Source organism: Carettochelys insculpta, chromosome 3, assembly GCF_033958435.1.
Source record: "Carettochelys insculpta isolate YL-2023 chromosome 3, ASM3395843v1, whole genome shotgun sequence".
Taxonomy (NCBI): Eukaryota; Metazoa; Chordata; order Testudines; family Carettochelyidae; genus Carettochelys; species Carettochelys insculpta.
In genome coordinates, this window is record NC_134139.1 from 6,811,683 (window position 1) to 6,838,347 (window position 26,665).

At 44.0% G+C, this 26,665-nt stretch overlaps 1 protein-coding gene across 1 annotated transcript; it reads left to right on the forward strand.

The window, feature by feature from the left end:
• The first annotated feature begins 14 nt into the window (after nt 1-14).
• On the forward strand, nt 15-26,479 carry CRNKL1 (crooked neck pre-mRNA splicing factor 1). The gene is made up of 14 exons (XM_074989299.1): nt 15-95; nt 4,263-4,415; nt 5,830-5,921; nt 6,042-6,200; nt 6,568-6,734; nt 7,542-7,720; nt 10,978-11,148; nt 12,889-13,080; nt 14,003-14,062; nt 19,465-19,545; nt 22,885-23,124; nt 24,516-24,617; nt 25,543-25,791; nt 26,221-26,479. Exons 1-14 carry the CDS (start codon nt 48-50, stop codon nt 26,386-26,388), a joined length of 2,061 nt encoding a protein of 686 aa, XP_074845400.1. The 5' UTR covers nt 15-47; the 3' UTR covers nt 26,389-26,479.
• Nucleotides 26,480-26,665: the final 186 nt, after the last annotated feature.

Sequence of the window (26,665 nt, forward strand, 5' to 3'; positions counted from 1 at the left end):
GTCAGGGAGGGATCGAGGCAGTTCGAGCTCACGGCGGCGGCGGCAACATGGCGTCTACGGCGGCCGGGAAGCAGCGAATACCCAAAGTGGCGAAGGTGCGGGGGGAGGGTGTACTGCTGAGCGCGGGGGTAGGGAACCCCCCTCTGGGGGCCCGGCCGCGGGTGTGACCCAGCCCCAGCGCGGCCCGGCGGTGAGGGGCAGGAGAAGCGGGGTTCCCAGGGAAAAGGGGTGAGAGTCCTTGGGGGCTGGGGTGTCTATAGGATGGGAACTGGGGAGAAGGGGGAGAGCGGGCGTGGAGGGAATTGGGGGCCTGTGACCACAGGGTAGGTGGTTCCGGGGGATTGGGGGCGCTGGGGTGTCGGGGAGGCCTTTGATTAGAGCAGCGCTGAGTAATTAGAGGACCTGTGACAAGGGGAGGTCAGGGTGCTGGGGAGTTGAGGGACCTGTGATGGGGCCGGGGGTGCCCCTTGGGTCAGGGCATGAGATGAGGGAGAGGGAAGTGAGGCGAGTTGGGTGAATCACAGGTGTGGGTGCTGGCAACTCTCTAACAGGGAGCATGAGCCCAGGTACTCCTAGGGGCTTAATTTTACAAACAACCTCCCTCAACTGCGTTTTTTTTTGGGGGGGGGGGGGGGGCGGGTAAAACAGTTATGTCATTCTTGTCCACCCCACACACACACTATGAGGGTTCTGGCGTAAATTGCAGTTCATGTCCCTGCCCTGCACAATTTGGTGCTTTACCCACCACACTGTAGCACAGTGGTGTTCAGTTATATTTTCTGGAGGGCTAAATAAGGCAGTGTCCAAAGTTTCCCAAGAGAAAGGACCCTTCAGATGTTGGCTCTGTAGCAAGTTTCTGCTACTGGTAAGGGCTTCCAACTTTTCAAAAGTGGTGTGACAGAGTATTTGTTAATCTCAAAACAAAGTTAAGCATGCTGGTAGACAATAATCCCATGTAGTTTTGCAAAAATTATATGAATACACTAATGTTATTAAAACATAATGCTATTAATATTAATTCTGTTACAACTATGACGTAAAAATTAGAAGCCACATGGATATACTGACTGAAATGTTGACACTCACACTGTTTCCCTCCATCCCAGAGAACGACTGCAAAGTATGCAATTAAGTTAACTTAATTAAGGAAAATATGCCAATTACTGATGACTATGTTGCATAAGCATTTGGTTAAAAGTGTACCACCATACAATGAAATCTAGTAACAGTCTAGTTCTGTTGTTTTTACATGAAAAGGAAACTTTTCTAATTAAAAATATGACATGATGGTAAAAAATGGGAAAAAACTTATGTGTATCCATCCATGTCCCATTAGTTCTGCCCTGAAGGCCCCCGGAGTCAGCCTATACCACCCACATGCCCAGCCTCTTTACCATTGTGGGCTGTGTATGTAGCTCTCTGTGCATAAGGTGGGGCACATCCACCCCTATATACATGCTGCCTACATGGGCCATGGCTGTGTGCTGATTGGGCTGAGAGTTAAGAACCACTGGCCCAGCCTATCCTGCTTCCAGCCTTTACTGCTGCTCCTACTAGTGTTCTTCATTCTCGCTATCCGCCTGTTCAATGCTGTGTTCCTGTCTACTAAAAAATCACTCCTGCTATCTGTCTGTCCTAAACTGTCCCTATCAACCAATAAATCTTCTTTGCTACCTGCAGAATGAGTCACATCCAACTGTGGATGGCAGGTGCAGGGCTTGGTGACCCTCACACTCCATGACATGTGGTGGTAGTGGTGAGATCCAAGGGGAGGCAGCTGCAGCTGTATCCCTCTGCTTCTCCCTTCTAGGCAACTCCTCATTCCCCTTCTCATAGTAGGGTGTTCAAGGGAGGAGACACTCCACTTATAGGTAGGGAGGTGGGAAGAGGGAGTGGAGGCACTTTGAGTTACAGGACTCTTTCTGCACCTCCCCATTTGCTCTTGTGAGTAGGGCTAGTCCCTCCTGGCTCTTCCAGTGAGACAAGGCTGGACTCCTGAGGGGTGGAGAAGTGAGCTCCCATTTCTGGAGTTGCTCTGATTGTCTGTTTCTGAAGATATGAAGGAACAGCTGATGCCCAGCAGCAAGCCAAACAGAAGGTTCCCTGGTAGCAGGGATATAGCCTGCAAGTTGCCATTTGAAGAAGGATAATAGTCATTATTTCTCACTCTGGGTCAATGGATAGTGAATTTATGTAAACAGTAATTGCTCCAATGGGGGATACTGAGGAAGACCCACCTGAAATAGTCAATATCCTGGTGGTTAGGGCAATCACCTGGGATATGGGTGATGGAGGTTCAAGTCAGAGCAGGAACTTGGGTCTTCTACATTCCAAGTGAGTCCACTTATCTGCTATGGGTTGCTCTGATCAAAGGTGGAGATTTTTTATTTTGACCAGAAAGTCTGTCCAGGATTGAAAAATCTTCCCATTGAAATTTCACACACACACACACAAAAGTATTAAATAATTGCCATGAGGCAAAGACGTGCGCACCCTAAGCTTTATAGGCATGAGTAAATCTAAATAAATGAGACTACTCAGATGCATGAGTAAATATGTGAGTGTTTGCAGGATTGGAGCCTTATTCTAGAGAAAAAAAAATGTAGAAACTCTGGCTTTATACAGTAAACCCTTGAGTTATGCTGGAGTTGTGTTTCTGCAACCCCCTTCCCCCTCCCCACATAACTCAAATTTTCATGCAAGTTGAGGGGAGACAGGAACCAGGCTGCAGCTCCCCTGGGCTTGCAGGAGCCAGGAACTAGGGAACAGCCTAGTTCCCATCTCCCAGCAGATTGCAGGACCCAAGAAACTGACCAGCTGGTCAGTTTCCCTGATCCCACAAGGGTGGGAAGCTGGCAGTAGCCTGGCTCCTGGCTCCCCTCTGCTTGCAAAGATGGGAGACCGAGCAGGGCAGCAGCCTTGCTCAGTTTCCTAGCTCCAGCCAGTGGAGGGGAGCTGGGAACCGGGGGCAGCATGGCTTTCCTCCACTCCTTGGAGACAGGAAACTAACCAGGACTGCTGCCCTGCTGAGTTTCCCAGCTCTGCAAGTGGAGGGGAGCCAGGAGCCAGGCTGCCACCTGGTTCCCAGCTCCCCATGACTACGGGGGCCAGGAAACTGCTCCTGTCAGGGATAGCAGGCTGCCATCCCTGACGGGAGTGGTTTCCTGTCAGGGGCAGCAGTTGTGTTAACCCAAGACATGCATAGCTTGATTATGCGTATCTCAAGGGTTTACTGTATGAGGGGTGGAGAACTCCCAGCCTGTGGTCCACATCTGGCTTATGGCTTGTGTGGATCACTACCCTGAGGCTGCCCTCCACAGCATCTGGCCCACAGAAGGGCAGCACGTTTTGAGCCCTGAACCTTGGGGGCCTAGTCAGGCAAGCTGTGGTCTGGATCCAGACTCTGGGCTCTGCTGGGGGCAGGGGAAGGAAGTGGTTCTAGGCTCCTGTGCCGCTTGCTGCTGTTTCCCCAGCTGGGGGATGGGAGAGAGAGCAGCAGTGACCTCAGCAGGCTCTTGGAAGGCTTCATGCTGCTGGTCTGATTGGCCAGAGGTTTTCATTTTTTACTTTTCACTTGTGTGGTCCCCAATTGATTTATCTATGGATCAGTTACCCTAACCCTATTCCTCTTCAGTTTTTAAATTCATTATTGAAAATATGAAACCAAAGTTTAACAACCAACATTGTTTTTTTATAGTCCAAGCTGAGAGGAGTACTAAAAGCAAAGATCGAACATAGTCAAGTTGGATGTAAAAAATGTTTATGGTTCACAATCAAGGGGCTTATCATTTTTGTAGGTAAAAAGTAAAATTGAGATTTTTTTTACTTGACAGTATTTTTTTAAATGAGGATATCATATTTGCAGCTTTGCGTATCATCTGATAAACAAAATAAAGTTTCAGATCTATTCCTGTATTTAACTTTTTTCCAAGTTTTGTGGTCACCCTTGTCCCAGATAGACTTGCATGCATACGCTCATATGCCTTTTTCCAATATTTTCCATCTTTTGGCACTCTGGGCAGGGTTATACCTTTATGACGTTGTTTTATGGGATGAAATGGACACTAGCAAGCATTTTATGTTTGGTGTCTAAGTGCAGGCTTAGTTCAATTTATTTCTTAGCTGGTTACCAAATCCTAGTCCTTTGTATATTTGTTAAGTTAAATCATTGGGTCAGTTCACTTTCTGTGGGTTTTTTTAAGCATATTATGGGGGTAGAAACAATACAAGATTACTTAAAAAAATTTTTTTTTCTTCGGAAGGTGAAAAATAAAGCGCCAGCAGAAGTACAGATCACAGCAGAACAGCTCTTAAGAGAAGCAAAGGAGAGAGAACTTGAACTTCTTCCACCACCTCCACAACAAAAGATCACAGATGAAGAGGAGCTAAATGACTACAAGCTTCGAAAAAGGAAGGTAAGTACACAAGTAACTTGACTCTCATGTACAGTGCAAAGAATCTAGCCCTTATTTTTTACTGAATTGTTTTCATTCATTCTTGATTAACTTCAAACAGAGAAAATAGATAGGCTGTGGTTTGAAGGTAAAATCACAAATAGCTATTTAAGGGTGATTTTAGCTGTTCTCGTTAAACAATTACATGCATAATAGTTTTGGGATTTGGATTTAGTAGCAAATTAACAGCATAATTTATTCAATTATGATTTTGTAATTGGAAGTTATGCATGCTATCAATGAGTCTATTCATATGTGATAGCATCTTGAGAGGTAAGCTATAAAAAAAAAAAAAAAAGCGGGGGGTGGGGAATGGTAAAAAATCAGGCAGAGGAAGGGAATAGTTTCATGGTGCTAGCTGCTTACTGAAGCTAATCTCCAAAGCAGTGTTCCCTCTATTTTTTCTTTTTTCTTTTGGTTATCTGTGCCAATATGAAGGTGGTACATAACCAAAGTCATTCCACATATGGACAACATGTGGTTGGGTAGAGATAGAGAAAGGGACTCCGGGTGGAGGGATTGGGATGCAGGAGTGCCAGGGCTCTGGGTGAAATTACAGGCTCTGGGGTGGGCCCAGGGATGAGGGGTTTGGAGTGCAGGAGATGGTTTGGGGCTAGGGCAAATGGTGGGGGGTGCAGTTTATAGCCACAAAAGAATGAATGTGGCATGTCCATATTTTCAGTGTTGTGTGCACAAATGGAGCCAAGTAAGTTCAGTTACTATTACTATTAAAACATCTAAACATAGGGGTTTACACATTTTTGAACACTTATATTGTTTGTCTATCAGTGTTACTGATAGGCACGTAATCTCACAAGCTTACAGTTCTCCTCATATACACTTAGCACAACTCCAGCTACATTTCTAATTGCTCAGGTACATCACTTAGCCTATGTTTATGCAACCACAAAAATTGGACCTAAGGTATGTGATTCCAGCTACAGTGATAATGTAGCTAGAGTCGATATTCATTAGGTCAAGTTACCACAGGAGGTCGAGGGGAGAAACTCTCCCATCATCTTACCTTAATAGTCTAGTCAGGAGTAGAGTACAGGGAGGTCAACTACAAAGCAATCTGTGGTCCATTTGGCAGGTTTTCACTAGACCCACTAAATTGAGCGCCAGTGGATCGATTTCAAAGTGTCGATCCCTTCTGTAATGTTGATGTAGCCTTAGGAAACCTCTTACTCATTTTGATCTCAAAGTTGAGCTATTAAATATCTGTTTAAACAAATTGTAATATATTTGGGATTTTTAGTCCATTCTGTTGCTGTCTTGTTTTTAAGTTCTCAATACATCATTCTTGGTTTATAATGGGATCTTTTTGCATAGAGAAATTTTCCTTTTAAAAATAAACTATAACTTTTCTTCTTAGACCTTCGAAGATAATATAAGAAAAAACAGGACTGTTATCAGTAACTGGATAAAATATGCACAATGGGAGGAAAGTCTAAAAGAAATACAAAGGTAATTATGAAGATGGGCATCTCTCACATGCCTCCAAGAATATGTGCAACTGATATTGCCAGAGTCCTTCAACTGCATGATGTGTGTTGACGTATAAATGGAATGTTGTTTGCTTTCCAGAGCTCGTTCCATCTACGAGCGTGCTTTAGATGTGGACTACAGAAACGTCACTCTCTGGCTGAAGTATGCAGAAATGGAAATGAAGAACCGCCAGGTTAACCATGCCCGCAATATCTGGGATCGCGCCATCACTACTCTTCCCAGGGTCAACCAGTTCTGGTGAGTTTTTAAGATAGCAGAGCTCCCTATTCCACCTCTAACAATAAAAACAATTGATCTTAGCAAAAAAAAGAAAAACTGACTGGATGTGAAAATACAGACTCTTCGACATCTCTGGAGTTTCAGTTTTTTGTTGGAGATAGATTCTGCCATCCAGTACTGAAGAGGAAACTCACATTGGAAAAAGTTAACTCCCCTTGTTTTTCTCCATGGATTAGAATCTCAGAGTACTGATTTTACACAGCAGGGCCACTGGATGGTTCTGCAATGTAAACAATACTGCCAAAATGGCTATCTATAAGTAATAATTTAGTTAAGTACATTTCTGAATAGTTTTGTCAATGTTAGCTCATTTGCCTTTTTTCAGGTACAAGTATACTTACATGGAAGAGATGTTGGGCAACATTGCTGGCGCACGCCAGGTGTTTGAACGCTGGATGGAGTGGCAACCAGACGAACAAGCTTGGCATTCCTATATTAACTTTGAGCTGAGATACAAGGAGGTGGAGAGGGCACGCACCATTTATGAGAGATATATCCTTTTCAGGACAGTGCATCTTGCGCTTTTATTTAGATCCACCTTTTACCATTCATTGTTATCCATCTTTTCCTTCCCGTGTATTTGTGTGTGACTTTTCTCCACTTTAATTGTATTGTATTGGAGCGGTAGCCGTGTTAGTCTGGATCTGTAACAGCAGTGAAGGGTCCTGTGGCACCTTATACACTAACAGAAAAGTTTTGAGCATGAGCTTTTGTGAGCACAGACTCACTTCGTCAGATCTGGTGAAGTGAGTCTGTGCTTGCGAAAGCTCATGCTCAAAACTTTTCTGTTACTCAGTAAGGTGCCACAGGACCCTTCATTGCTTTAATTGTATTTGTAAGCAGCAAATATTGCTGATACCCAGGAACACATGCAGCTGAGGATTTTTATTTACTGCAGCGAAAGTCAGTTTAACAAGTATGCATGTCCTGGGAGAATGAGCTTGTAATTTAACTTTGCCACAAGAGATGTGTAGTTTTGTCTTGAAAGATGCTTACAGTAATGTAAACTTTAATTTTTATATAATTTAAAAAATTGCTGAGGGAGAGGGTCACTTCTCTTTTCTGAGAGATTTTCCCTTCCTTACTGCCAGAACTACTAAAAGTTCTTCCTTCTCTTTTCATTTTATGTTTTCACCCTTTTTATTCCCTGTTTTTCTTTCCTAAAAACTATAGCAGCTGAATCTGAAACTCTCTCTGTATTGAAACCCCATTAACCCTCTTTTGCCTCTTGGGTATGTTCTTTGGGAAGAATGGGATTTGAAATGGTAAACTGTTGTCATTTTCTTAATACTTCCATACTTGTCATTGTGCATCCTGATGTTAAGAATTGGATCAAGTATGCCCGCTTTGAAGAGAAGCACAGTTATTGTGCCCATGCAAGAAAAGTATATGAGAGAGCAGTGGAGTTCTTTGGAGAAGAACATATGAATGAGCATTTGTTTGTGGCCTTTGCAAAATTTGAGGAGAATCAGAAAGAAGTAAGGGTTTCCTAAAGTGTATTCAACTAATATACAAATACAGATTTTGTTGAATGTCATTCTCTGTTCTATTTAGAAGTCTCTTTGATTGTAGTTTTGTCAACATCTTGAGTGAGCTCATATTTCTCATGCTCACAACATAATAACAACAAGTATGTTTTAAAATTGCCTTTTATTGATATCAGGGGAAGCTTATTCTCTTGTTATGACTTGAGCAAGATTCTGTTGCTTGCCATCAGGAGCCTTGAGCCTGATCCAGCAAACATTTAGGCAGATGAAGTAATGGGACTAACTCAGTGGGAACACTCACATGGGTAAGTTTGTGCAGGGTCAGGGCTAGAGCCCCCAGTTTTGTATATATCAGTAGACCGTGTTTGTCAGTTGGATGCAGATACGAATTTGTATACAGACAGGGCTCTAGTCATGGCACACGTTTGTCTTTTTACCCAATATGTGAGCAAATAGCAGTAAATATGTCCTAATATGCAAAAATTCAACTGTGTTTCTCTCAAATACTCTCCCTGGAGCCTTACTAACAATAACTAAAACCTAGAAGTTGAAATATCTCATCCACCTACCTACCCACCCTCTCACCCACCAGTATCCAACCTCTTGGCCATGTCTACACTAGCCCCAAACTTTGAAATGGCCAAGCAAATGGCCATTTTGAAGTTTACTAATGAAGCGATGAAATGCATATTCAGCACTTCATTAGCATGCAGGCGGCCGCGGCGCTTCGAAATTGACACGCCTCGCCACCGCGTGGCTTGCCCCAACAGGGCTCCTTTTCGAAAGGACCCCGCCTACTTCGAAGTCCCCTTATTCCCATGAGCAGATGGGAATAAGGGGACTTCGAAGTAGGCGGGGTCCTTTCGAAAAGGAGTCCCGTCGGGACAAGCCGCGTGGTGGCGAGGCGCATCAATTTCGAAGCGCTGCGGCCACCTGCATGCTAGTGAAGCGCTGAATATGCATTTCAGCGCTTCATTAGTAAACTTCGAAATGGCCATTTCAAAGTTTGGGGCTAGTGTAGACGTACCCCTTAAGTGACAGAGAGATAGCCATGTTAGTCTGTATTCTATCAAAACAAAACAGAAGTCACGTAGCACTTTAAAGACTCACAAAATAATGTATTAGGTGATTCAGTGAAGAACTGGGTCTGTCCCACAAAACTTCATCACCTAACAAATTATTTGTTAGTCATTGAAGTGCCAACCTCTTAAATAACCCAAAACTTGAAGCAAGAAAGAGAAAAGAGAGTGGGGGCCAACCCAGAGAAACATAGGACCTGAAATTATAAATTGATATTCTAAATGTGGTGCGAGGCAGGTCTTCAGCTGGTGTATCAGTGTGGTTCCGCTGCCACCATGGGCTACACACACTGACTCCTATTGAGGGTCTGGCTCACTACCTATTGTTCTGCACAGATTTACTTACAATACTTCATACCGTGCTTTCTCATTCTAATGTGTAATGTTTTCTAATTCTGGTATACACCAGACACCTCTGTCTTACAGAGTTTTTATGGTAAGGTGGGATGCTAGGGAACCTAAAGAACCCTATAAAGGCTTGCTGTGTTTCAGCTTGCTTTAAATATCGTCAGGTGTATTTTTATAAATTATGGATTCAATCTAAAAGTATTAAGAAAAACAGAACTTACAGTCAATGGCTTATCAAGTTACATCGTAGTATGCAATTTTCCCTCATGGGTATTTTTTAGATTCTGTCCGTATGAACCATGCTTCCATAGACCATTTTGCCATCAAAACATCATGTACTTCCACCCGTTTGTTTCCTATCAATGATCCTTGCTTTGGTTGTCAGATTTCCAGCCCCTTAAATGTTTACTATTCAGGAGCTGCTTGTAGGTGCTTATTTATGGCTCCATGCAGGGATTGTGGCTTAACATTACGTTCCTTACCATGCTTGTTGCCTTAGCAACAATATGAAAAACAAATTTGCATTTTACTGTTGATATTGTGATAGAATCTAGAGCAGAGAGGAGGGATCGCTCAGTGGTTTGAACATGGGCCTGCTAAACCCAGGGTTGTAGTTCAGCCCTTGAGGGGGCTATTTAGGGATTTGGGGCAACTAGATATTAAAAAAAAAATCTTTTAGGGGTAGTGATAGGTCCTGCCGTGAGGGCAGGAAACTGGACTCGATGACCTGGAGGTCCCTTCCAGTTGTATGAGATAGGTATATCTCCACATAAAAAAACCTGCAGCCTGAGGGCCACATGCAGCCCATGGGACTTCTGTGTATGGCACATGAGACATTTTATTTACCATTGCCCGTGCACAGGGTTGCCAAATACTAAATACTAGTTTTGTTCTGTTTTTTCCTACCTGTATTACAAACTGACACCTACTTAAAGCATGGGCCTGTGAAGTGTGGCATGTACTGAGAGTCATGGAGCTCCCTCTGCATCCCATAGCAATGCTGCTGTGGTTCAGCTGGCACGCCCCGTAAATTCTTGGCATGCAAGCACAGTTAGCAAAACTCTCCTGTCCCAGGAGACGGTCTCCTCTATGACAGTTTTGTGGCCCTATGAAATGGAGGGCCGCTTACAAGGCCCAGTCACTAGCCTTGGTTGCCCTTACTGATCTAGAGGCCAATCAGGTCATTACCTCATTGTAGTAGGCACTCTGCAAACTAAGTACCTGCACTAAAGAGCGTTTGGATATGTTTTCAAAGCTTATACACTTACTGTGAAACAATGTAGTTGAGTGTGTTTCTGCTTTATTCCCCATTTCATTTTCTCACTGTAGCATCCCACTGAGGCACCCACATCTGATTTTCCTGTACATTAGGTGAAATATTTTTGTTTCTCTCTTCCTCACCTTGGATCTGGTCCTACTCTCATTGAAGTTAGTGGCAAAGCTCCTTGTTATTTCTGTGCTGTAGGATCAGATTTTTGCTGCCTATTCTTCAATATGCCAGTGACTTTTGATTTTGCTTTTGTTGATCAAAATGCCATGCTTTGCAGGGTAAAAGGCAAACATTTCAGCTTACTTGATAGTAGTAATAGTAGTAGCGTTCAAATTGTTACTCCACATAGAGCTTTCATGAAAGAATGCATGTTAGCCCTGTGATTAAAAAAAAAGGACAAAACCTATTTAAAATATGTTGTGTGCTCAGTTAGAAATTGAAATGTCCTTTGCTATTAGCAAATTAATCTGTTAATTAGGGGAAGAAAAAAAAGATGTTTTTATAAAATGTAGTAGAAGTCACTTTGTTTTGTCCTGTGTTAATTTTTTCAGTTTGAGAGGGTGAGAGTGATCTATAAATACGCCCTGGATAGAATTCCAAAACATGAGGCCCAAGAACTCTTTAAAAATTACACTATCTTCGAAAAGAAGTTTGGGGACAGAAGAGGCATTGAAGACATTATTGTCAGCAAGAGGAGATTTCAGTACGAAGAGGAAGTGAAAGTAGGTTGCGATCTAGAGGCTTACAGATGTATAAGCATGGTACATATTCTAAAGTCCGGTCCTGTATGAGGTCCTCATGTGTCTGTGAGTATTGAGGCATTCTTTTAAAGGGCATATGTTGGTCATGTGAAGTTGTTGAATTTTTAGTGTAATCATAACTTACCTGCAGGTGACAGAGTAGTTGATCTGGAGCGCCTCAGATCGCATTTAAAAGGTCTGGCTCTTGGATTTAATGGAAACTGGGTGACAGGTCTGAGTGGAATAAATTCATTACCACTACATGAATTACAGGACATGTAACAAAGCTAAACTAATTTTGGGTTTATTTAGTTTTGTATATTGAAATGGTTAGGACTGTGTATTCACTTTAAATATTTCATTTGTCTTACTGATTGTCAAACCTGACAATTCCCTTTCCCTTTCATCTAGGCACTTAAACATTCTGGGTATTTGTTTGCTTCGGAGTCTATAACATCTGTGTTTTGTCCTTAAACATGACATATTCCAAGTCATCTGCTAGGATGTGGATTATTAGTGTTGTCAAGAAACTGACGCAGCAGAGGAGGGGTTGTATTTTCAAATTTCTTAGTGGAAAGGTTGAGGGAGAGAATGAAATTAGTATTTTGATGGTCTTCCCTAATTATCTTATTATGTGTAGTATCATGTGGATTGTGAAGTCCACCTGACAACCCATGTAGTCAAATATAAATTAAAACTAGGATTGCCTTCCTTTGGAATATAGTATCGGAGGGGTAGCCGTGTTAGTCTGGATCTGTAACAGCAACGAAGGGTCCTGTGGCACCTTAAAAGTTGGAAAACTTTTGTTAGTCTATAAGGTGCCACAGGACCCTTCGTTGCTTTGGAATATAGTTACTCTATATGCGTACTCTATATGCAAATTGCACTTCATCTGATTTAAGCTTGGTTTATATGCTTGTTCCAGACCTGTACAAAACATCTTAGCTCTACCTAAATATGTTTGGCTGGGTCTACACTGCAACTATTCTTTTGAAAGAAGTTCTTCTGGAAGATCTCTTCCAAAAAAAACAAACTTCTTTTGAAAGAGCGCGTCCACACACAAAAATGCAGATTGAAAGAACAATCCACTCTTTTTTGATAGAGAGCAACCACACAGCCCTCACTCTTTGGAAAGAACATGCTAGGGATCAAAAAATCCAGCACCATGGGGACTACTTTTCTGAGCAAAGGGCACGCATAGCATCTACATATGCTGTGCTTCGAAAGAAGGCGCTCTTCCTGAGTCAAGAGCGGAAGAGAGCTTCCAGAAGAAGAGCAACGTTTTTTTGATTCCAGCTTGAAAGAACACATTTTGTATGTAGACCCTCCATGTGCTCTTTCAAAAAAGAGCTCGATTTTTCAAAAGAACTTGCTAGTATAGACTCAGCCTTTGAGTGGTGGGGGGAAATCTGGCATGCCCACTTTCCATTAAATGTACCTGTTGAATTGCTGAAGTCATGTCAATCTATGTACTATGCCAATTCTTCTCTGACTCTGATTTGTTCATTTTAACCCTTATGAATAGCTGTTCAGGTAACATCTGCAGAAATGTCTAAATGACTTAGACTCTTGAATGTTTTTACCTTTAATAATTCAGTGATTAATTTGAAAAAAATTAGACATACAAGTTTACAGAATTATATAATTTTGCTTTCAACTATAGGGAGAGGAACATGGTGTTTAATTGCATTACTCAAACTGTTTCCTGTTCCTTTCTGGAAGGCTAATCCCCACAATTATGATGCATGGTTTGATTACCTGCGGCTGGTTGAAAGTGATGCAGATCCTGATACAGTACGTGAAGTTTATGAAAGAGCCATTGCCAACGTTCCACCAATTCAAGAGAAGAGACATTGGAAGAGATACATATATCTCTGGATCAACTATGCACTGTATGAAGAATTGGAGGCAAAGGTAAAAACATGAATCTGCTCTTTACATTTCTCTGTGACCTACTAAGTTACTGTCTTGTGAGATTTTATTATTAAATAAGCTAAATTTACTGTCTCATTTTATTTGAGAAACTGAAATGGGACTGGGTTTTCTAGGCAGTGTTGTTTTGCTCTGGAAAATTAAACTGTCGTCTTATCGCAGACCTTTAAATACTCTGGTAATCTGCCATGAATTAACAACCAGTTTGCAAATGTACTCTGTATAGTTGCTAATAGTGCATCCTCCAACATTTTCCCCACTCTGTACGGAAGGCCTATGGATAGTAAAGTAAAACCAACCCACGTGAGGCATAGCCAAATTACTCCTGGCAGACTGTTGGCTGAATTTGTGTTTTTGTGGTAGAATTTTCAAATTCAGTAAAACAGCTCTTTAAAAATGGCTTTTTTGTAGGGAATGTCTGAAATTCTTACTCTGGCCTCGGGAGGTTTTGAGAAAGTGGTAGAAGTTACAAATGGAAATAGAACCTCCTTTTCCAAGTTTAAAGCAACTACAAAACTTTATAATCATTTTGTTTGATGTGATCACATAGCATCTTAGCTTCTTTGTGTTGTCCAAGAGAGAAAAGCTATTATTCCACAAAAACATTCCCATTGTGAGAGAAAAGGTCTGTAAACATTACCGTAATACTTTGGTCTAGGAGTGTTCTGTACTCTTGACCATAACCTGATCTTGAAGGGTGAGTTTTTAGATTTTTGCACACAAATGGATTGGCAAGTTGTGTGAGGTAGGCTAGTTTGCACAGTTCTAAACTTTTAGCATTAAATACGCTCCTCCAACAATTCATTTGTTTCAGAGTTGTGTGTTAAATAAGAATTTTATAAGCGCCAGGCAATAACTTTTGTAATAAACAGAGCGTTTAGTTCACTTTGCTTGCCCTTTTCAGGATCCAGAACGAACCAGACAGGTGCATCAAGCATGTCTGGAACTCATTCCCCACAAAAAGGTATGTTTTTGCTAATGGGTTGAGTGCATAACCTTGACTGGCAAAACACGCATTGAGAACAGTGAAGATTACCGACCTCTATACTGCCTAGGTTTTACACATTCCTCCCAGGTAATGAGATCAGTTTGACAGTTTCCCTCTCAATCACCTGGGGATGCAAGACTCCTAGTCCCATAGAACAATTTTGTCCATACAAACACACATTGTTTTGTGCACACAATCCCCATTAACACTACTTTTCCCTTCTCTACTTTTTGTTTTTTTTGACTCTTAAGAAATTGATTCTAGTCCTTTTAAAAATATTTTAATCCGTACATAGTGTCTCCTGGAGCGCGATAGAAATCTTCTATTCGTGGTCAATGAATAACAGCAGGCCAAACGTACTACTTGTATTTCCTGCTGTAGGAATTGTACTCATTGGGGTATTTTTGGTTAGGTCTACGCTACAGAGTTGTTTTGAAACAGCTATTTCAAAATAACACCACTATACCCAAAGGCTGTTTCTACACAGGTCACTTCCTTCGGAAGTGGCATGCTAATACAGGGAGCAAAAGACGCTAATGAAGTGCGGGTGCAAATTCCCTGTGCCTCATTAGCATAATGTCACGTGATTTGGAGTCCGGAAGACCGTTCTTCTGGACTCCAAAACGCTGTGTAGAAGCGCGGCTGCCAGGGGGAGCTTCCGGAGGCCCGTTTTTCCTAAAAATTTTTGCAAAATATTTTGAATATATTTGCCAAAAACAAATATTTTGAAGTAGCATTTCTGACACACTGGCTGTATCTACACTACACAGAAATCTTGAAAGGGAGAACGCCAAAAATCTATATCAAAACGAGAGATTTCAAGATAGTGCAGCCAGACACACAAAGCAGCTCGCTGTACCAGTCTGCTGTTTTGAAAGCGCCCCCCCAGTCTTTTGAAAGGGAGCATTCATAGAACCACATGAGCCCTTTCGAAAGAACAAGCCAGGAAACACCATGCACGGGGTCACATGGCTGACAAGCCCTTCCAGGTCCCACAACCAGCGGCTCCCTTAAAGGACCCCTCCCAAACACACCCACCCTGCACACGCAGAACAGCAGACAGTACTGAAGGGACCATGTTCTGGGAAAGTCGCTGTGCGTGGAACACCAGAAGGTGGCCGAGGCAGACACCTCCACCAACACCGGGGCTCAGATGGCCATGGTTATCCTGTCCATAGTGGAAGCCCTGTGGCCCACGAACCCTCCACACCCCCCCACCACGGGCATCCACTGTACCCCATTCCTCATCCTCTACGGCACTTCTGGAACCACCCCAGCGTCAGTGACTGATGGGAGAGGCTGGTACTGGGCCAGTGGGACGATGAAAGGTGGCTCTAGAATTTCCGAATATCGAGGCCGACATTCATGGCGCTGTGCCAGTGGCTCACACCCGCCCTGCAGCACATGGACACCTGCACGTAGCCCGTACTCCCAGTTGACAAACATGTGGGGATCACACTGTGGAAGATGGCCACCCCAGACAGCCACTGTTCGGTGGGACACCAATTCAGGGTGGGCAAGGCCACCATTGGAGCCGTCGTCCTGGAGATAAGCCAGGCCAGGGCCCCACACCCACCCCAGAAAGCTGGGGAGTGGGGCCCTGCGGGGGGGGGGGGAGCAGGGGGCCATGGGGCTCCCTAGTGTGGAGGCCCACATGTCAGTCATACACACACACGCGCACACAGGCAGTCCAGGCAATCAACCACGTGATGCTGCAGAAAGATTTGCAGTCATCGGGTTTCCCAGCTTCTTTGGCATCCTCTGGCACCCACATAACCATCCATGTCCTGGACCACAGTGCGGGCCACTACATAAATCACAGGGGACAACACTCAGTGGTGCTGCAAGCCCTCGTTGACACCCAGGGCCAGTTCAGTGACATCTGCATGGGCTGGGCTGGGCGAGCCCGTGATGCCTGGGTATTCCAGAACTCCTGGCTGGGGCGCCACATGGAAGAGAGCACGTAGGTCCCTGCCCAGGATCTCCTTGTGAGGGACACCACGATGCCACCATGCATAGTGGCTGACGGGGCGTACCCATTGCAGCCATGGCTGATGCACCCCTACACAGGGCACACCACCGCCCACCAGGACACTTTTAATCACCACCTCAACCACGCCCAGAATGCCGTGGAGCAGGCCTTCGGACGCCTGTAGGGGCGCTTCTGATTGGATGAGAGCCTGCTCAACGTCCCTGGGGTGGTCGCAGCCTGTTGTGCTCTGCACAACATAGTGGAGGGCCAGCATGAGTGTTTTGTGCAGGGGTGGGCTGCAGACAGCGACCCCGGGTACGAGCAGCTGCCTATGGCTCTATGCCACTAGGCACACAGGGAGGGGGTTAGGTTCTGGGAGGCCTTCGACTGAGAGCCTCACCAACCCTCTGCCTGGCACCCTTCAGCCCACACCCACCCAGCATCACAGCCCCCCATGCACCCACCCCGCATCATGGCCCGCTCACACACAGGGGGCACCAGGGTGCACAACACAGCGGTTTACTGAACATAACTTAACCAACACACGTAAATTAACTGACCATGAACAAAAAACGGAGCGAGGTCGTCATAACTGGGAGATGGATACGGGGACGAACGGGGGGAGAACTATGTACAAAGGGTGGGGGCACGCCCCTTTAGAGGGGGGCATGGGCAGGCCGAGTCCTCCATGGGGGTGGAGGGTTGGCACTCTCATGGGTGCAGGGGCCCCAGTGGGGTGGGATGACAGGGAGTTAGGCTCGGGCAGGGGCGGGGGCACTGCCCTGGCAGAGGGGCAGGTGGGCTGTGAGGGGCCTGGGGGGGGCAGTCTCCTCCTGGTCCGCACAGTCAGCAGCCTAGTGCGAGCTGGCAGCCAGGGAGAAGGTGGCTGGGATAAGGGCAGTGAGCTTGGGGGCAGCAGGAGTGAGGGTGGAGTTGAAGGGGGGTTGGGAGGGGGCCGGTCCAGCATGTGATAATCCAGGCACCTTGGGGTGGCCCCTGCCCGTGATCACCTGCAGGTGTCCCTGGCCTGGCTATAGGCCTGCCTTAGCTCCTTTACTTTTGAGCTCCTTTTGTTGGCTGGGGGTGGCCCGCTTCTGCAGCCCTAGCGACAGCCATTTTGAAGGCTCCTGTGTTTCAGGGCAGCCCAGTGCTGTGCAACAGCACGTCCTCATTTGCCCAGAGGCCAAGAAGATCTTTAATTTTGGCCTCTGTCCAGGAGGGGCCCCCCCATCTTCTGGCCCTGCTTTGCCTCTGGTGACCCCTTAGGCTGGGAGGAGGGGGCCTCCTGGGGGTCCCTGGGTTGTGGGGAGCTCACTATCCAGACGGTAGGCTGAGTGGCACCACGCTCTGGGCCGCTGGAGCGTGTGCCAGGCAGAGTTTGTGCTCCTGAGGCTTTGGGCATGCTCTCAGCTTCCTGCACAGGGTTTCCGGGGCCATGCAGCTTTAAGAGGCTGACCTAGAGAGCCCTGCTGGGGCTTGCTAGAGCATCTCCACACTCCTTGAGGTGGCCGCCGTGGAGGAGCTGCTATTTTGAAATAGTGGCCCCAGATCATCTACGCATGCCCTGTTTTGAAATTCAATTTCGAAAGGGGCTGCTCTTCCTGGAATTGGACGGGAGGAACGGTTTCAAAATTCATGCCCCTTTTTGCCAAAAACAATTTCAAAAGAGGCCATTATGCATGTGGACACTGCAGCTTCTTTCTAAGTTAATTGTGAAACACAGGGTTAGTGTAGATGCATCCTTCATGCTATTTCTAAATAGTTGCCACTGGACGCCGTTATGGCTTATATTGAAATAGCACTATTCCGTGTCTTAACAGCACCTATTTCAAAATATGTATTTTAAACGGGGGTTATTTCTCCTGCAGTGAGGTTTACTGATTTCAAAATAATGCACCTGGTATTTCAAATCCATTTTGAAATCACATGGGCTTAGTGTAGACACTAGCAATATTATTTCAAAATAACATCTGCTCTTTCAAAACTACTCTGTAGAGTAGACATAGCTCCTCTGTTCTTTCCTCAGATCATTAAGTTTACACATTGATCACTGTAACAAGGTGAAAATAAAGCAGTTTTGCATATTAAATAACTTGTTTAATATTATCCCAATACAAGTCCTGTTTCCTTGCTAAATGGAAAAAATTGTTTTTAAAGCTGCTGTTAGTGAAATAGAAGATGCTATTCTGCTTCAAAAATAGAAACTCATGACTTAGTGAAAATGTGGGCTGTGTTTTTGCTTTTAATCCAAAACAAGTTTAATGTTGTAGTTTAAGAAGAATCTTTCAGATATTAGTCTGGCCCAACTGGACTCAAGTTTTTACTTTTCTTCCTTTCCTCCCCCCCTCCCCAAATTTTTTCCCCTCCCAGGTATAGATAATGCTAACTTGATTGGTTTTGTTAGAAGTTAATTTTAGTGTGTGCACATGGCTTTTGAAAACACTTGTGTATCATATATCCTCTGGCCGTTTGGCATGGTCCTAATCTATTTGTTTCTTATAAATATATCTGAAGTGCCTTAGTTTGCAAGCTATAGCATTTTTCTTCCTGAATGAGAACAGTTTCTGCCAGCCAGTCATGGGTTCACTTAGCAGCACAACATCTCCTGCTGGCCATTTGGGGATACTTCTGCTGCCCAGTGGGCTGTGCCCATAGTCATCACTGCCTTCTGAGCTGCTTCAATCCAAGCAACACAGCAGCCTCTCCATGATTTGGCTCTCTGGCTGTGTCACCATCTGGATTTTTTTCCCTCTTGGGGGTACTAGGGGGGAGGCCACAGGAACCCAGGGCTGCCCACTACTCTGGGTCCAAGCCCTCTTATTCTTCTCACTGCTGCTCTTCCTCCCCAGGCCACTTCCCCGTTGCCCCTGCACCTTCTTTACCTAACCCCAGGGCATGGCCTGGAAGCCAGCAAGGAGCTCCTCTTGTTCTCTTGGTCCGTGCCAGCAGTTTCTCTGTGCAAGGTGCCACAGGTCTCTTAGCCTGCTAGAGAGACAGTGCTCATTCCTCAAGCACCAATTGGATCTACTCTACCCTGCAGCTTCCTTGTATGTGAGCCCCCTGGCCCTGATTGGCTGCCCCCAGACAGCTACCCTCTAACTGGCTGTTTCCCCTGCAGCCTCCATTGACCTATTAGCTACTTCTCTGCCAGTGCGGGGTGAATGCCCCATCACAGTATGAATAAATTGGTTTTGTCATGAGAAATTATTTTGGATTGTGTAACATTCACCTGCTTAGCAGAATAATACTGTTAGTCTTATTTGAATTATCTCTGCGGTTACAGTAATAATACTTCACACTACACAGCCAGTAAAAAAACTGAAATGATTTCTAAAATGACATGGGTAGCGTTATTGGCTAAGAATCCATCCAAACCAAATGTGTTTTGATTTTTTTTTAATTCCAGTTTACATTTGCCAAAATATGGCTGTTGTATGCTCAGTTTGAAATAAGACAGAAAAATCTTCCATTTGCCAGAAGAGCCTTGGTAAGTAAGTGAAGACAAGGGTAATTACTGAATTGTCTTTTAGGCATTTAAGAATTTTTAGGGTAACAGTGCTGGAAGACCTTTGAAAAATGTCTCTTTTTACAACTGATCTGTGCACATCAAAATGTGTACCCATGTTTGATACCTGCACATGTCCAATGTATGCTGTTGTGCATATTTTGTTTAGAGTTTTGGATAACAGCTGGAAGTAATAGAGCTCTACTTGTTCCAGCTGGAAAGTACTCCACTGGGAACCTAGACATTCAGCTTTCCATGTTTATAAAGTATAAATTCGCACATGAATTGAAAACATTTAAAAACTACTCTTGATCTGTGAGAACACTCAGCATCCAGGTACTGGGATGTTTGTCCTGGAAGTTTTAAGTGCAACTGCCAGAGTAATTGAAACAATAATGCTGGATGCAGATGGTCTCTTAAGAACTGCATCAAGCCCTTGTACCAAATTTAGTAAGCCACTAGTGTGTCTCCAAAGATGGGAGTAAGCTTTGAGAGAAGATCCTTTTAAAACACAATCTTTCTCCTTCCCTCCTCCCTCCATTTTCCATTAGGCTTGGTTAAAGACTGAGGGGAAACCTAGTCCTGGTAATGACTGAGCTTCACTTCTTGCTACGAGGAGACATCTGTTTCTTTGTGGATAAATCAGATCAGGTTTGCTGCATCTCACAGTGGCAGAGCAGGGCTTGGGAGTGAGTATGAATGTCCTCTCTAAGCTGAGAGTGCACCAGCTTGATTACAGAACTGCTGGGGGACCTTTGCCTGCTGAGCTGGATTCTTGCCCTTGGCTAGTAACATGAAGCAGAGAGTTAAGTCCATTGTGAAGTTGTTAATGCCTCCCTGCAGGACAGTCTGCCATCTGTCCGTCTGTGCTACAGTGGGGGCTGTGCTCAAGATGCCGTCTCTTCACACTAATGCGCTCACCAATTATCATGTTGCCTCTAACCTTCCCATTTGGGGATAGGTGAGTTAGTAGGTTCTAAAGGGGCATTCGTGGTCCCATGTAGCAATCTTACCCTATCAGGGACCTGGTTTTGACTTGGGTATGTTACGGAAACTGTGCTAGTTTTCTTGATTGAAGATTTCTTACTGGCTCACCTGGGATAGTACTGGCCACGGGATTTGTTGATGCAGTGTAGTCCCTGTCTGTCCCTGACTTTGTTGCTCATATGGGCCATGTCTACACGTGCCCCAAACTTCGAAATGGCCATGCAAATGGCCATTTCGAAGTTTACTAATGAAGCGCTGAAATGTATATTCAGCGCTTCATTAGCATGCGGGCGGCAGCGGTGCTTCGAAATTGACGCGCCTTGCCGCCGCGCGTCGCTTCCAGACGGGGCTCCTTTTCGAAAGGGCCCCGCCTACTTCGAAGTCCCCTTATTCCCATGAGCTCACGGGAATAAGGGGACTTCGAAGTAGGTGGCGTCCTTTCGAAAAGGAGCCCCGTCTGGACGCGCCGCGCAGCGGCAAGGCGTGTCAATTTCGAAGCGCTGCTGCCGCCCGCATGCTAATGAAGCGCTGAATATGCATTTCAGCACTTCATTAGTAAACTTCGAAATGGCCATTTGCATGGCCATTTCGAAGTTTGGGGCACGTGTAGACGTAGCCATGCAGTTCCATTCTTTCTTGACAACACACTCCCAAAAGGACATAACTACTGTGCTGTCCAGAGAGCTTTTCTTGGAGATATTGCCAGGTGCTGTTTTGTCTCAGGTACATGGTCAGCATATGAGGCCAGGTGAAGAGAGAGAGGGATGCTATTGCATTTGAGCTGTCATCAATATGCAGATAGGTGTAATGCCTCATTTTCATCAGATTCAAGTGGCGTGTGGGGTCTTTTGTCTTCCCAGTGTGCATGAGGAATTGGGACATGGAGGACAGTAAATTGGCTGGAGTGTTATCTGGCCAAGAGAAAGGTACTGATAGGAGAAAAGGAGGCAACCACCTGAGTGGGTGCAACATGGGTAGTTGTGTGTTGAACTGACGACTTGATAAAGCAATGCATGTAAATTGAATGTTCGTGCTAGCTTGACTGACAGAAAATGCATGAGTCACACTCCTAGGCCATGCTTACAGTAGCGAGTTTTGCTGACAAAACTGGTGGAGGGTACACACAGAAAACGTATTGTCGACAAAACTCAGCACTCTCGCCAGCAGCATTCTGCCTCTCAGCTGTGAGGCATAATGCTGCTGTCTACAGATTCTGTCAGCAAAAAAGCTGTGTGGGTGCTCTGGAGCCTTCTCTTGACAAACAGGGCATCCAGAACAACGGGCAACATTGCTCTGCTTCCAGGTGCCTATTTTGTTGAGAGCGGCCAAGCAGTCCAGCTGCTCTGTCAACAGAGTGGAGCTCTGTTCTGATTGGCTTTTGTGTGTGGCCACACTCTGTCAACAGAAGTTTTGTTGTGGAATCTCTTCTGCCAGTGATTTCTGTCAACAGATTGCTGTAGTGTAACTGTAGCACAAGTGAAAAGGAGGTTTTGTGGTAGACTGCACTGTGTGTGTTGAGTTTGGTTTAAAAAGGCAGGTAAGTTAGCTCACGGGTAAAGATTTAAGTACTCTGCATGTGTTATAAATATTGGAATATTCTGCTTTCATTGTCTTTCTCCCAAGCTACTGGGACAAGTGCGCATTTTTGTTCTAATATAACAGATCTGCAGTGCAGCACTTCCTTATTCTCAAGCACTCTCATGTGAAGCTGTTCAGTCTGAAAGGCTCTCGGAAACTGAAGCAGTGAACACTATGGTTTACGATATCACTGGGCACTTGGTGGTTGTAGTTCTACTTGTTTTCAGATGAATTAAAAGGAGTTAAAACATGTTCAGTAGTTTTCTAAACTTACTTGTCCTGATATTTATTACTGAAAGCACCCAAGGGTTCTGCAGATTGTGAGGAGGAGGGGAGGTCATCCCAGACACAGTATTTTAAAATGAGGCTCACACCATGAATATTTTTTGTGAACCCTTCTCCTGGAGGATCAGAGCCGGGAGCCATCCTTTGTCTGGGTGGTCACAGTATCATGAGTCAGATGATGAAGCACTGATTTGAGTGATGAGCTCACATGGAGAAACAGGATAAATGTGAACATTATTTGCAACAAGCTATAGTTTTTCCATTTTCAGAGTATTTCGATACTTTATGCACACGTTAGTTTCATAATGTTTTGGCTGAACCAAATACTAGTTAGTTACACACTCGTCCTGGCTGAAACTGTAGTTTGTCAAAGATGATGATAAAAGTCAGTCCTGAATAGTAAGTGGACATTGAAAGAAAACATTTCTTCAGCAAGCTGCCTCATGCAGGTATTGGTTTTTTGCTTCACAGGGAACATCCATTGGCAAATGTCCAAAGAACAAATTATTTAAAGGCTACATTGAACTGGAGCTACAGTTGCGGGAGTTTGATCGCTGCCGGAAACTCTATGAAAAGTTCCTAGAGTTTGCACCTGAAAACTGCACGTCATGGATTAAATTTGCTGAGTTAGAGACCATTCTCGGGGATACTGACAGAGCCCGGGCAATATATGAACTGGCTATTGGCCAACCTCGGTTAGACATGCCAGAGGTAAGGGGGTAATTGAACACTAAGTAGTCTATTCCTCAACACAACATGGCTACAAAATATCAACTAACCTGCTAATTGGAATGTAGAACTTGTCATGATGGCTCAGACCAGTGGTCCATCTTAACCTAGCATCCTGCTCCTGTGACAGTAATCAGCCACATCAACAGCAGCTGGTATATAAGTTCACAATCAACAAGAATGGTGTAACATGCTTAAGGGAATATTTTTCTAATCCTAACTAGTATAATTGGGTGTTAGACGACTCATACTTGTCTGTTTTCTAGATGAGGTTGCTAGAGGCAGGGTTGCTTGTTAGATATAGAGTGCTTTTTTGTGCTGGTACCAAGTACCCACACCTGAGCAGCCCCAGCCCCAGCCCCAGGATTGACTGGGAGGCCAGGGAGGGAAGCCTGTTGAGTACTGACAAAGCAGGTCTTTGCCCACAAAAGCTTATGCTCCAAAATATCTGTTAGTCTATAAGGTGCCACAGGACTGCTTGGTTTTGTGGATACAGACTAACACGACTCCCCTCTGATACTTAGACCATAGTGGCTTTTCTGAGGCTGCATTCCAGTATTGTGTAGTTTCCGTTTTATATACCTTGTCAATTTTCCAGGTTTATCTCAGATAATGTTACTTCTAGGATATGTCTGTTCCATTTCCATAGTCTTGTCTCTACTCAAGGTCCTGCACCCTCTCCCCACCCCATACCTAGAGTGTTTTGTGCCTCCAGTTCCAGTTGCTCTAATTAAGTACCACATTGGCACCCTGTCCCCTCCACTTATTTACACTGCTCACCTAACTTTGGACAGTGCTCCCAATGTAGAAATGGTGTCAGCTGAGCAATTTACTGTCCACATTTCTCATGTTATTAAGTATTCCATATGATTCTAAGCTCACAAATCCACAGGTTTTGGCTTATATAGCACAGAAATCCTGAGCCTGCCATATTTGATCTTGTATTCTAATATCTGCACTATCCAACATGGTCTTCTAGGATCCCTTCTTCAGTCTGCCAAAAAGCAAGCAGCTCATCAAATGGTGTACTGTGCCTTATTACTCTTCTGGTTCTGCCTCTTAAATCTCTTTTCAGCCTCTCCTCCTCCTCCATCTAAACTCTGATGGTTTGATGTCATCTCTTTCTCTTGAAAGCCCAATGTTTCATTCAGCCCAGAATATGTTATTGACTCACTTGGTTGTGATGAAGGCCTTTGTCTAGTTATCTTTACCTAGAGCTATAGATTAGAGATACTGTTATGCTTCAGAAATACCTAGTATTGTCTTAATATTGAATATTATTTGGCTCACTTTCTGTTCAGTGAGAACTTAGATGTGCATTGAACAAACGTAACTTTTGAGTTTTTAACTTAGCCTGATCAATTCTCTCTCAGGTTCTTTGGAAATCCTACATTGACTTTGAAATTGAACAAGAAGAGTATGAGAAAACAAGGAACCTTTACCGCAGGTTGCTTCAGCGGACACAGCATGTCAAGGTAATGATTGTGTATGCCTAAATGATCATCTGTTGGATGTGCTAGAGTCAAAACCCTACAGTAGGGGAAGGAATCTCAGCTATTTCAATGATTTTAAAATTAAATGTCAGCTTTATTCTGTGTGGACTTTCATAGCTCAGGGCACTGGGAAGAAGTAAAGAGAAAATGTTAGTCATTGCTTAAAGATGTGTAGAGATAAAAAGACCATCTTTATACTGAAAAAGGATCACTCTGCAGAAGCCCTGGGTTACCAGGATTTACGGATCTAGCACTGCTTCTTACGCTAGGGTTCCTGAACTTCCCACATTCGGAATATCACCTTAACAATCATAATGGTTGTCAAATTAATCTTAAGAGACAAAATTAAATAGTTTCTGCAGAGCACGTCTATTCTTCTGAGCAGCTGTGGCTTCTCTCGTTCTTTTTTTGGCAGGCACTGACAAACAACCAGCCTTAGCAATGTGATTTCAGTCTATGAATGTCTAAATTCAGACAGGATTAATATGACAAAAGTAATTGCCCTCGGCTGACTAAGTGACTTATAAAAGGTGAATCAGGAGTATTAATCCAGTTTTTTGTCAGGCTACAAAAGTTATGTAGAAAGACAAAAGGTGTAGTGATGAAAAATTGTAGTTTTACCCCTCTAATAATTTATATGGACTCTCTAAAATCAGGTTTGGGGTAAGATCTCTGCAAGGAAGACCTTCTATCCTGTTTGAGTCACTTACAAGACAGACAGGCAGAGGTACTCTACTTTAAAACCAGAATACACCAAATCTTACTGAGACACAAGTTTTGTTTATAAAGTTTGAATTAGTGCAGTGAGGTACACAGGTAGTTCCACCTTGGCCAAATCCCCCTCGTTTTTATTTTAATGACATTTTCCCAATGGAGGTTTCATTAGGTTTTGCTCTTTTTCCCCTAGGTGTGGATCAGTTTTGCACAGTTTGAACTTTCTGCAGGGAAAGAGGAGAGCTTGTTAAGGTGCAGACAGGTATATGAAGAGGCTAATAAAGCAATGCGGAACTGTGAAGAGAAGGAGGAGAGACTTATGCTTCTGGAATCCTGGAGAAACTTTGAAGAGGAGTTTGGAACAGATAGCACGAAGGAGAGAGTAGATAAGCTTATGCCAGAAAAAGTCAAGAAGAGAAGAAAACTGCAGGCTGAAGATGGGGTAAGAGTAAAGGCTGGGGAAATAACTTCCTGTGATTGTAGGTGGCATTTTGTTTGGGTACAATACATTATTATAATGCATTTATGAGACTACATTGAATTTAATTGACCTACATGCATGAGACTAAAACAAAGGAAGTATATTCAAGAACCTCCTCTGTATGCATTCTCCCTTTTCATTACTTGTAAAAGAAGCACCAACATTAACTGGCAGTGAACTCCAGGCTCCACTGATTCCTTAGTTTTAGCAGTCATCAGTAATCAAATGATTGAAGAATATAACTCTAAGGTCTGATGTAATCCTTAGTTCTTATTGTTAGAGAAAAGTATTTGGAGTACTCCAGGAACATACATTAATGTTCAGCTTACTGTGAAAAGGTGTGTTCAAACCAAATAAACTAACCTGTGACTTGCACTTTTCTTTTTCTAGTCCGATGCTGGCTGGGAAGAATATTATGACTATATCTTTCCAGAAGATGCTGCCAATCAGCCCAATCTCAAACTGCTTGCTATGGCTAAACTTTGGAAGAAACAGCAACAAGAAAATGAGGCTGAACAGATGGATCCAGACAAGGACATTGATGAGAGCGAATCCTAACACTTCACATATCTTCTTCTCCACCCCTTTCTGCATTCATTTTTGTACAGTATTTCATTGGCGATTGTCCGAATAAATGTATTTGAATAACTTTTTAATATTGCTCAGTTGTTTCAGAAGAGCCACAAGCACATGATCCCTTTCATATGAGATTCAGCATGAAGCTCATTGAACAGTTTCTTGATATTCACTAATTCCTTTTAACATTGTCTGACTACAATAGCTGGAAACAGAAAACACTTTTTTTCTCAGCCTTCTTCAGGGGGTTTAAAATACT

Bases quoted from the DNA above. Each gene is read 5' to 3' on its own strand.
- CRNKL1 (XM_074989299.1), top strand. From the start codon at position 48: ATGGCGTCTACGGCGGCCGGGAAGCAGCGAATACCCAAAGTGGCGAAG. The intron at 96-4,262 runs GTGCGGGGGGAG...TTTCTTCGGAAG, and splicing joins GAATACCCAAAGTGGCGAAG to GTGAAAAATAAAGCGCCAGC. The intron at 4,416-5,829 runs GTAAGTACACAA...TTTTCTTCTTAG, and splicing joins ACAAGCTTCGAAAAAGGAAG to ACCTTCGAAGATAATATAAG.